This window comes from Haliotis cracherodii, unplaced genomic scaffold (assembly GCF_022045235.1).
Source record: "Haliotis cracherodii isolate W230 unplaced genomic scaffold, xgHalCrac1.p SCAF_13, whole genome shotgun sequence".
Taxonomy (NCBI): domain Eukaryota; kingdom Metazoa; phylum Mollusca; class Gastropoda; order Lepetellida; family Haliotidae; genus Haliotis; species Haliotis cracherodii.
Window position 1 is genome coordinate 13,636,935 of NW_027266268.1, and position 12,551 is coordinate 13,649,485.

Genomic DNA, 12,551 nt, shown 5'->3' on the forward strand with positions numbered 1-12,551 from the left:
TGAATGAAGACTAAATTGGGGATCGGTTGGTTCAGTGGCTGTCACCAGTGTCTTGTTTTGAATGAAGACTAAATTGGGATTGGGTGGTTCAATGGCTGTCACCAGTGTCTTGTTCTGAGTGGAGACGAAATTGGGGATCCGGTGGTTCAATGGCATTCACCAGTGTCTTGTTCTGAGTGGAGATGAAATTGGGTATCCGGTGGTTCAATGGCATTCACCAGTGTCTTGTTCTGAGTGGAGACGAAATTGGGAATCCGGTGGTTCAACGGCTGTTAGGACCCGTGAAGATCCGAGTTAGGATAGGTCTGCAGCAACCCATGCTTGTCATAGGAGGCGACTAATGGGATCAGGTGGTCAGGCTCGCTGACTTGGTTGATGCATTTCTTTGTATCCCAATTGCGTAGATCAATGCTTATGATGTCAATCACATGAAAGTCAGCTCTCAAGTGTTACCCAGAGGATTTCTTGTTATGCAGGACCTTTTGATACTCCAAAGACAATTAAATGAAATACCATATTCAGCAATTCTTTACTATTTCGTCAAGAAAAAAACCTGAAAACTAAATCCTATTTACACAAAAAGCCCTGGTGGTGGAAGGTATTCCATCCTGCTATAACAAGCTATGTCCATCAGCTGTGCAGTATCAACTGGGCATGGGATCCAATTTCAGCCAAATTGTGATCCTTGGTTTGTCTGTATCATGACAGTTCTTCATATTTTAGGGGCTTATCGTTCACCCATGTTATAATGAAATTACTTCTGTTCAAAGCAGCATTTATCTAAGTCACTCACTCACTTGCATTGATTGTAAAACTGACTTAAAATGTGACTTAAGGTTCTATAGGGACCATTTTGGACTTAAAAAACAACCTGTAATTTACATTTCCCAAATAGTATTAATCTGACAGGAAGTAAGACATTATCTTTTCATTTTAAGGCCCTCCAGATACAATAGACAACAGCCGTATCGCCATATACAAGAATGGTCAACACCAGCTGAAGCAGTCCTCTGACCATGGTCAGTTGTCCAAGGAGATGTGGCACTACCTCCACAACATCTATGGGGGCGGACCAGAGCTCTTTATCAAACAAACCAGCACCCACGCCGTCACCAAAACCCTTGCTGCTACAGCTGCAGCAAGTTCATCAGCATCAAGCAAAAGTTCTGCTTTGACCACGACTGGGTCGGCGCCGAATTCTGCACATGTCATTTCAGGGACTGTTGGAGCAGTGAACCGGAACGCTAGTGCAGCTCCCTCAGGGGGTGTAGTCTCAAGTGGTGGCAAGAGCGTTTCTACAGAGAAGATTAACACAGAGGAAGCTGCCTGTAGGGTGTCTAGTAGTTCAGACAAGCCATCCAGTGGAGACACTGATTCCATCGACACGGGTATTGCGGACACAGGAAGCCTTGATTCAGCATCGACTGATGGGAGGTCTGTGTCGGCATCAAGTATCACAGTTCACTCACCTGAAAAGATCACAAAGAAGGCTCCCATTGTGGATGAATTGGCCCGGGTGTAAAATCCAGGTCATTGGGATATTAAGGGGAGACAACATTGTAATTACTTCCTGTGATTCTTCTGAAGGAAGGAAATATTAGCTGTTTTCATTTACATTTTTACATTGAAACCTGATCAATAATTGTAATATTTTCTTTCATCTTTTCTGAATTGATAATTAACTTGTCTTGATTTTGATCATTTGTGTTAAATTGTCACAATTCCATGCAGAAACTCTTTATTTGCTGAGAACATGTTGAAATAATGACAAAATGTAAGAATGTTTGGGTAGAGTGGACTCCCCCTGTTTTTACCCTGTAGGGCAATGAGCTGGCTGTTTGTTGATCTTTTGGGCACCATTACTTGCCTGAATAGTGGTAACACACAAGGTCACCCCTCAATAATCTGACATTCTTCTCAGGATATCTTTAACATCAGGCAAACTAGACTAATGTGAATTTCTATCTCTGGATTCACAAAGCTATATAGCAACTGTTCCCATAGTTTAACAATGATTGACCGCAGCCATAGCATGTGTTGTCAGGGCAACAAATCAACACTCAGTGCAATTTCAAACCAACATGGTACATCTTTCAATATTGTAATAAAAGTGAGAGAAAATTAAGTCGTATTGTCAAGGAAGGAAATTAGAATATAACAACTGTCATAGAATTTTGAATTATCCAGCCTTATTTTGTGAGGGACGGGTAGCCATAATTAAGAGATTTTGTAGGATAATCTACACATCCCACATAGGGGCACGGGCAGCCCAGTTGTCTAAGGCGCTGGAACTCAGTGAGCAGTGTTGTGTCCCTTTGGCACACCGAGAAACCTATGATATCCTGGTTATGTTTCTAGGTTTGTCAGCACCATACCCATGCTCATGGGTTTCACCGAAGTGGTAAACATCTGAGACATGCATCACTTCGGGCTTTCCTCCCACATTAAGCTGACACTTAAATACTTTTCAAAGCAAGGTTAAGCCCAACACATATGCCTTATTGATATTTCAAGAAAGAACTGAGGGAAATATAAAGCTGTAGCTTCACCTGGTATCATGTCAGGACATTGTTCTGATGACGTTGATCGTTCAGCTCTGAGAGTCACTTCAGTGCAATGTGCAAATATCAGCAAGGTGTCACACTCATTGTGAGCTATATGTTTCGAATAACTTCTAAGTCTTGTCATGTATGTCATAGTGTTTGAACAACCCAAAGCTCTTTCATCTATTCTTGAGATATTTCTGGTATAAAGAGAGAGAGACTGAGGGATGTGTGGAAAGTACTGTGTACATCTGCATCTCAACACTTGGATAGGATTATTAGTTTTTTATATTTGTAAATGCACTGGCTGAGGATGATAATATTGAGGGTGTCTCAGTTCATTGTTGTGGGTTTGTGCTTATGAAGAAAATGCAAACACTGTGATGTTTGACATTAAGTATGAAAGTGAAGGGTCCTTGTCATAACCCTGATGTTGAAAGGATGAGTCATGAATACATTGATACATCTTCTTGCTAATTCTACACTCTGAATCACAGATGCTGAATCATGTTAATATTCAGTTGTCATGATAGATGTACAGCCTTTCAAATTACAGCCTCACCTGATCACACAGGTCCTTGGGGTTTGTAGCTAACTTAAATAAACTAAATTGTTTACATTTTCTGTCAGTTTTGTTCAGTTCCGATTTGTAGCAAAATTGATGCATTGAGAACTGGTTGAGAATTATAGCCCTCAAATGCTACATGTCAGTGAGTACTACCATCAATGGACTCATACTTCTCCTCAGCACAATTAAGTTGTTTCGGGTTAGCAGAGTTTCGGAGGCTGAATGTAGGTTTACATTTAAATAATGTTTTTGGTAAAAGAACTTTCATTTCATGAAGTTACTGATGTAAATTAAGAGTCATAGAGCATCTGAAATATCTTGACTTTATTTAGGGTAAACAGGGATTTTTTACTTCATGATGACATGATGGAGATGGGTTGGTATATTTCAGTCTGTCAAGGCGGCCTCTCTACAACACTGACAGAGGTTAACAATACTGTGACTTACCTTATACTAAGGTACATGTACAGGTACTGCTCTGTGACATGATCTGTCACATTTTGTATTTATAAATCTAATCACTGTCATTTAGTCATAATGTTGTATGTACAACTGTTTCTATTCTCTGTATTATGTGATGTCAAAGGACTTTACTACAAATTGTATTTCTACAAATTGTATCTCACGAATATTTACCATATTTGTAAATTCTGGGGATTAGGCTGAATGCTGCTTGTGGATAAAACAGGACTGCCTGCCAAGCACGATGTTACTATACTTGAGTGAGGGAAGGTTGTTCAAACACGACAGTCCGCAATATCCCTGCAGTGTCATGCCATGAAACCAGGCCAACCATTGACTGACAGCAAGCAGAGTGATCCATGGTATGATGACATGCAGTCAGCCAAGTCAGTCTCATCCCTGTCTGTAATGTTGGACAGCTCTTTGAGACAAGATTAAGACACTGAGGCCTTTCCTTTGGGGAGTCGGGGTTAGCACAGGGTGCCTAGCAACTTGTGCTGTTTTAGGCGACCAAATGGATCCGATTGTCAGACGCCGTGACTTGGTTGATGGTGTGTCCTCGTACCCGGGCATGAATCGTTGCTTACAATATTGATCACTGGATTTTCTGGACTCGATTATTTACAAGCTGTCGTCATAGTTGGAGTAGTGCTGAGTGCGGGGTTAAACAACAAAACACAATGTAGTCCTTTCTGGGCTGAACTGGTGTGCTTTCAACTCTTTTTTTCTCCAAAATAATATTCTAATAAGAGCCCCCTATTTCTAATTTTTAGAGCGCCCTGGGCGCTTATTACGTCGAATACAGTAACATTTATTATATCATGGAATTGTTGTTTGAAGTTTTGTATGGAACAGGGGGAACGAAAATTAATCGAAATAAAGAAAATGTCCTAAACAATTCTTGAAAAAAATGATTATGCATCATATTATTGGCCAAAAACAGGAAATTGCCTGTCCCAAGAATTACATGGTTGCAATTAGTTTGTGTTTTTTTTGGAGAGAAAAATAGTTTGGCTCATAGATTTAATATAAAGAAATATATGGTTTTGCAGCTGTAGCTGAAAAATGTCTAGTCTCGATACAAAATCCCACTCCCGTCCCCTTAATATTAAAAGGTTAGTCCCTAACTTTTAAGGTGAACTAGTCCACATGGCTGCAACACCCTGTTCACTGGTATGTCGAGATGTGGTTAGAGCTGATGAAGAGGTCGGAGTGCACATGACACGGGTCAGTTCCTCTGTGAAAGCAGTTAGTCACATCTTGTACCTATTGTTCCATTGTTTTACCTAATGTGAGGCCTGTCAATGACTGATGAAGTAAGGGAAATGTATCAAATATCATGATGACATTTAAGATATGGAATTCATGTGATGGAAGACAACTGTATTCACAGATGTCAATATTTGATGTTTATTGGAAATATTTATTCTTGAATTTGTTGTGAATGTGAGACAAACAAATGTTCCACCAACTTCTATGGTCATTTAGATTTACTTTTTTTACTATCATTGAATGTTGTCTTTCTTAATATTTTGTTTCTGTACAGAATTTGAGAAATTTTGTTTTGGGGGGTGGGTGCGTGCAAGTTCTAATCTCAGAAGAGTAAACTTTCAAATGTGACCTCATTCTCAGCATGCTCCGATAACAAACCACAACAGAGATGAAAAGTACTTATATTACCAATACCGTTCTGCTTTGAATCCTATCAAAACTACAGAGTACCCATAATTTATTGACGAGAAAGGTATACCATATGTGGAATCTTTGTAAAAGCTGTCAGGTTCTCATTTAGTCATCATAGAGGCATATGTGAATTCTTATCAAAACTACTGGGTACCATCATTTAGTCACAAGAAAAGTATTCCATATATGGAATCTTATTGAAACTACCGGGTACCCATCATTTACTCATCAGAAGGGCACATGTGGAATCTTATGCTACTGGGGTGCCCTTCATTTGGTCATCTGAAGGGCACATGTGGGTGATAAATTAATTGTATTAATTGATTATACAAATTTTGTACCTGTTTTGTTATATATTCCCTAAGTTAAAATGAATTATCCATGATCCATAAAAAATTTCATTCTTCCTAATCTACTTTAAAAGCTGACTGTTTATGCTCTGTAGATATGTTTGATAGATAGATCCATTCTTCGTTATGCTTAATTTATTGTGATCAGTTTTACCTATCCATTGATCACCGTGATACATGTTCCTGTAATTATACTGATGAGTATATATGTGTTGTTATAGGCAACACTTGTAAACAGCTGTACAGTGTTACCCCGACACTCCCCTGCACTGTAATTTTTCATTATGACTGAATGATGACTATTATGTTGGATTAAACAAAGACTCATGAACATATTCATTAAGTTATTATTTGTATCCATCACTTCATCATGTTCTTGTGTGTTCTCTGGCACATTGTTATGTTTGATGTTTTGTGATGGATGTGTTGTATATTTCAAACAACTGGAAGAAAAATCATTGGATTAGATGAATGAACACAAAACAATTGTTTACCAGGCATTGGAAATTTAAGCAGGAACTGTTGGAGCTGAGTCGTGGTTCAACATCGTGTCAGAAGGGGATTTAATGCAAGTATAGGGCTATCTTGCAGGGGTTTTTCTTACCTTGGGGGAACTGTGCCAGAGAGAAAACCTTTTACTGTAACAGTTTCACAATGTTGTTAATCTGTACAGGACCGTTCATATGAAACCGATTGATTGAAGAATGATTGGTGGTATTGTTTAAATTAGGAAGGTGTTCCATTCCTCATTGTACAGAATGCGAGGTATCAGGACTAATGGGTCTGGAATCATGTAAGTGATGGCACCTCTATGGTAGGACACCACCTTTATGGTAGGGCACCACCTCCATGATAGGACACCACCTCCATGGGAGGACACTACCTATATGGTAGGGCACCACCTCCATGGGAGGACACTACCTATATGGTAGGGCACCACCTTCATGGTAGGACACCACCTATATGGCAGGACACCGCCTTCATGGTAGGACTTCGACTCCATGGTAGGACACCACCCTCATGATAGGACACCACCTCAATGGTAGGACACCACCATGGTAGGACACCAACTCCATGTAGGACACCACCATGGTAGGACAAGTCTCTCTGTGTTGTAATATCTTCTTTAAGCTTTTCGATACCCAGATACAACCAATTTTATTGTATGGTTCTGAAGTATGGGGATTTCAACGTTATGACTGTTTAGAGAAGGTTCATTTATTAGCATGTAAAAAGTTTCTTTGTGTCGGATCTTCTACACCAAATTGCATGGTTTATGGTGAATGTGGTAGATACCCATTATATATTAATTCTCAGATCAGATGTTTAAAATACTGGTTTAAAATTCTTCATATGCATGAACAACGTCTCCCCAAATTAGCCTATAACATGCTTCTACATTTAGATAACATGGGAAAGAATACTTGGACATCGCATATAAGAAATCTTTTATTTTCGCATGGTTTTGGTTTTATATGGCTATGTCAGTCAGTTGGAAATGTAAATATGTTTCTTAATGAATTTCGGAATCGGTCTATAAATATGTTCTACCAAGAATGGCACTCCACTTTAGAGGATAGTTCGCGTTATGAATATTACAAAACTTTCAAGACTTTACTTCAACCAGAAATATATTTATCAGTACTCACTACGGAAAACTTAAGAAAACAGTTAATTAAATATCGACTTGGTTTGCTAGACCTATTTGTAAATGAAGGAAGAAAACTGTCCATTGAAAAAGTGAAAAGAATTTGTCCATTGTGTAAGCTAGAGATAGAAAATGAAATTCATTTTGTGTTTGTCTGTCCATTTTACAATGATCTCCGAAAGAAATATATAAAAGATTATTTAATAGCAATGTCACCGATAAACGCCTTTGTAGTTATGCTGACGACAAAGAACGAATCAAATATATTAAATCTTTCTCTTTATATTAAGCATGCATTAGCCAAAAGAAATGAATTAATCAAACAACGTGTATATCCCAATGTGTAACAAATGTAATTGTATCTATATGCGTAACTCTTTCTTGTATATGGGCCGGTGGCCTTTTGTACAATAAACTTCTTTGACTTTGACACCACCTATATGGTAGGACACCACCTTCGTGGTAGGACACCACCTCCATGGTAGGACACCACCTTCATTGTAGGACACCGCCAATATGGTAGGACTACACCTTCATGGTAGGACGGCACCTTTAAGGTAGGACACCACCTATATGGTAGGACACCACCTTCATTGTAGGACACCGCCTTCATGGTAGGACACCACCTATATGGTAGGACACCACCTTCATTGTAGAACACACCACCTATATGGTAGGACACCAGCTTCATGGTAGGACACCACCTCCATGGTAGAACACACCACCTATATGGTAGGACACCAGCTTCATGGTAGGACACCACCTCCATGGTAGGACACCACCTTCATGGTAGGACACCACCTATATGGTAGGACACCACATTCATTGTAGAACACACCACCTATATGGTAGGACACCAGCTTCATGGTAGGACACCACCTATATGGTTGGACACCACCTTCATTGTAGAACACACCACCTATATGGTAGGACACCAGCTTCATGGTAGGACACCACCTCCATGGTAGGACACCACCTCCATGGTAGAACACACCACCTATATGGTAGGACACCAGCTTCATGGTAGGACACCACCTCCATGGTAGGACACCGCCTTCATGGTAGGACACCACCAATATGGTAGGACACCACATTCATTGTAGAACACACCACCTATATGGTAGGACACCAGCTTCATGGTAGGACACCACCTATATGGTAGGACACCACCTTCATGGTAGGACACCATAGGACACCACCTCCATGGTAGGACACCACCTTCATGGTAGGACATCACCTCCATGGTAGGACACCACCATGGTAGGACACCGCTTCCATGATTCTGTTTCTAGGTTTGTTAACACTGAACCTGTGCTGGTGGGTTTTTCCAAAGTGGTAAATATCTATGACCTGCATGTCCACTCCCATCAATCTGACACGCTCTGATATAATCAAACTCAATCGCTCACACTCGGCCTCTACGTATGTTCCTTTCTGATTTCATCTTGATTGGGGCGGTGGCGTAGTCTTGTGGTTAAAGCATTTGCTCATCACGCCGAAGACCTGGGTTTGATTCCCCACATGGGTACAATGTGTGAAGCCCATTTGTGGTGTTCCTCTGGAATATTGCTATAAGCGGCGTAAAACCATACTCACTCACTCACTCATCTGGGTGATTGTCCAGTTTTCAAGAGGTATAACTCTATGTTTAGGGAGAATCGTTTTTAAGCACAAAGGTATGACTTGCCTGGTTCATGTTCTCCGAAGTTTCTTTTCCAGATTTATATGTGAATGTAGATACAAATTGGATTCCCATTGTATAAAGTGTATATATACTAGTATTTCATTATTTTTCTCTTATTTCATTTCAGTACATTTTCTAATTTTTGTCAATTGCTCACAAGGTTCATCTGTGGTATATTCAGACAAGAATGCATTTCCGCTTTGCATGATATATGATGATAAGCCTTATGTTTTCATGCAATATGAAGGCTAAAGGATTGATTTGACTTTTTGATGTTTGTACGCATAATGACATTTATTGTAGGAGTTCGAATTTATGGTTTTAGCCAGTAATTTTCACAGGCTGAAGAGAAACAGCAATAGTAGAAATAAAAACTGGTTATTGGAGGGTCATAAAAAGAATGAACATTAATTTAATGGTGGAAGTCCTGATGTGCAAACATCTTTGGGTGTTTTTCTTTTTCTCTGTGTTCTATTTGATGTGGGGACTTAAGAACCTTTATAAAGATATTGAGTGTTGAACTGATGTGCAATGCCAAAGGAGTTGCCAACTTAAAACAGATTACACAACATTTATCATTTATTCCCTTTACCATGTTGAAATACCAGGAGTTAAGCAGAGGTGCTATCGCAAAATGGTTAGCATCTATTAATAGACTATGTGAACACGATCACAAAATGAATTGTGTCAAGACTTAAAATTCATGCAGGAACAATAGAGTTGAAGGCATTTTGTCCTTTTTTTTCAAACATACAGGTGTCTTTGTGAAAGCATGTCACTCATAATGCATTCAATAGTTTCTGAAAATAAAATAAAATTATTCCTTTCGCATGTTTATCATGTTTATTTGTCTTGCTTTCATCTGTTCATTATTTACATGACTGTAATGGTCATTTCAGCTTTAAGACATGTATTCCATTTGAATGTTTTCAGTTACTGTGAATGTGATGTTTTCTACCTATTCCACCGACCAGCAACTTTATCCATCTCTCACTGTACTTCACATGGTACGTTGAAAGGAATAAATGTCTCAATGATACTGCATCGTTTGTCTTCACTCCATCTCACATCCCCCTGTTGTACGGGTTGTAAGTCCTCTAACAGGATTCCAGGGCATACTGGGTCCCAAACCCTAGCTTGTGAAAGCCGATACAAAATGGTGATCAGGTGGTTAGGCTCTCTGAATTGTACCAATGTCACTGTCTGTCTCCCAATACTATACATATCGCAAAATACTTTGCGATTAGCAATTCTGTTACTGTTCCATGGATGATTATGTAGGAACTGACTAATGAAAATATGTTGCTTTAAAAATGACTCATCAAAAACAAACGAAGGAGTGTTTTGGATCACTTGCTTTATGTGAAATCTTGATTTCCATTTTCAGATACTAAGGCTAATAGTTCTTCATTTATTGATTAATATGAAACAACAATCTCCCCATCAACAGAATGTTACCTAGGCATGTGTAAAAATGAGTTGAAAAGATAACATGAACATGAAGAAACTTGGATTATGATGATGTTGATGATGGAGAAGTATATGGTAATAAAAATGCATCAAACTTTAAAATTACAATTTAAGCAATGGAAAGAAGATGCATATTGATGATAAGGATAAAATTGGACAAAACCATGAATTAAATATTTCTATTATAAATGATGAAACATCAGTATGACATATTTTCCAATCTTGACTGGAATTATAGATATCGAGTTATACAAGCCATATGCCAGTTTTCACAAGTCTCTCTGTGTTGTATTTTAATAGTTTCATGAAATCCATCATAAATCTAAAATGACAGGTTCACCTGTCTTTTGACAGGTCAAAGATTCAGTTCCTTCTTGAGTTCAGCAAGCTGTATCATTACTTGGTTTGGGTACTTGCAGCCGTCAACTTCTACATTGATAAAACACTTGGCTAAACAAACAAGACGATCAGTTGGAAATTTGTCGTAGTGGGTTTCCAGGAATGCTTTTCTGAGGCGCCATGTAGCTTGAGTTTCGTCAGGATCACGGAACTTCTCCACACTGAATTCTGACTCGCCTTCCATCTCGGAATATTTGGTGGGTCAGCTGTCTGATGATGAGTCCCTGAACAAAGAAGTTGCTTCTGTTGAGCATGTTCAGATGAGTGAGTGACTGTGGTTTTATGCCACTTTTAGCAATATTACAGCAATATCATGGCGGGAAACACCAGAAACTTCACACATTGTACCCATGTGGGGAATCTAACCTGGGCCTTCAGCTGCATGAGAGAAAGCTTTAAAGGGGCACTGATCTAACGCAATTCCCCGGGACTGGTTGTTGCCTTTGTTATTGTTTTTTCCCAGTGAGTACCCGGATGTAGAGCAGAAATCTAGACTAGCTCGCGACCTCTGTTGCGCCATTCGTAAGCGCATTAGTCACTTTTATGGATACCGGTAGTAATAAGAGCGTATGGTCACATTGATCAACAAAATGAAATACAGTTTTCGAGATAATAAGGAAATGTAGGCATCTTTGTGGCTAGCATCGGTAATGGTGACGAAGTTTTGATAAGTCACTTGCTTGGTAATTTTGCGATTTTCGTTTACACTATTTTGACTTGACAACACAAAGTAAATATTTCACCTGAGCATTGCTTTTTTTATAGTGTGTATATTTTTTTACTGTCAAAATGTGTAACATATTTATTAAACGTCTAAATATTCACTTATTTTACAAAGTGACTGAAAAACATTTCCATCTGTATTATTATGATAACGAATTCCAAACATTTTGATGTTTAATGTCATCACCAAGAGACTGAAAATGTTACGTTGAAAAGTACATTTCTATGTTGTTTGGCTTCTAATCCTACATAATAATCTGTTGTGATGTTTGTAGGCCCTTTTGATCGTCTTAATCAATCTGGACAGATTTTTTAGTCAAAAGGACTGAAATATTTACACATTTTATAAATTGCCTGAGAGAATCACATTTTACAAATTGACGGTAATCTATACACGCTTACAAAGGAAATGACCTGCGAAAACAACGTCTATCGCGCATTGAAGAATTTCCCAACCAAGACGTAGAAAAACAAGAACGAATCGGTTCAAATGAAGGAAAACAAAATGCAAATAAAAAAATTACAACTTGCCAAATTTATGTGTATAAATAGGCAGCTTCCTTATTCGAGGAATGTATCCGTGAATATCCACACAAAGGAATAATATCCCACTCGTCTGCAGCCATACAAAATAACTTATTCGATGTCACGTGTCTCTGTAACTATCAAATATTCTAAATCGTTTCGGGTGTCAAGTCTCAAGGGTCGGCTGAGAAAGGCCACGTGACAACTATTTTCATTATGTCGACGGTTCCTAAAAAATCCATTGAGTTTGATAACAATGAGCAACCAATCAACGTATTATCAGTTAACCCTTTGAACAAATTGTATGTTGTTTTTACATCGGCACTTCACGCCATGATATGAGTGTATTCCCTTTGTTTTAGTAAACCTAGACATGTAAACACTCACTTTTGACATATCCACTGTGCAAGATAACAGTGATTAATCAATCAACGTATTTTCTGTTAATCCTTTGATGACTAGGAACGATCCGTTGATTTACAAAAAAAAGTAAATC

At 38.7% G+C, this 12,551-nt stretch overlaps 1 protein-coding gene across 1 annotated transcript in view; it reads left to right on the forward strand.

Annotated features, from left to right (window-relative positions):
* Positions 1-9,949, forward strand: part of LOC139459654 (ubiquitin carboxyl-terminal hydrolase 20-like) — a 33,929-nt gene extending 23,980 nt beyond the window's left edge. The window contains exons 22-23 of the mRNA XM_071241259.1: positions 939-6,698; positions 7,812-9,949. Coding sequence (XP_071097360.1) covers positions 939-1,522 — 584 coding nt within the window. The 3' untranslated portion in view covers positions 1,523-6,698; positions 7,812-9,949. The remainder of the gene's footprint in view (positions 1-938; positions 6,699-7,811) is intronic.
* The last annotated feature ends 2,602 nt before the right edge of the window (positions 9,950-12,551 follow it).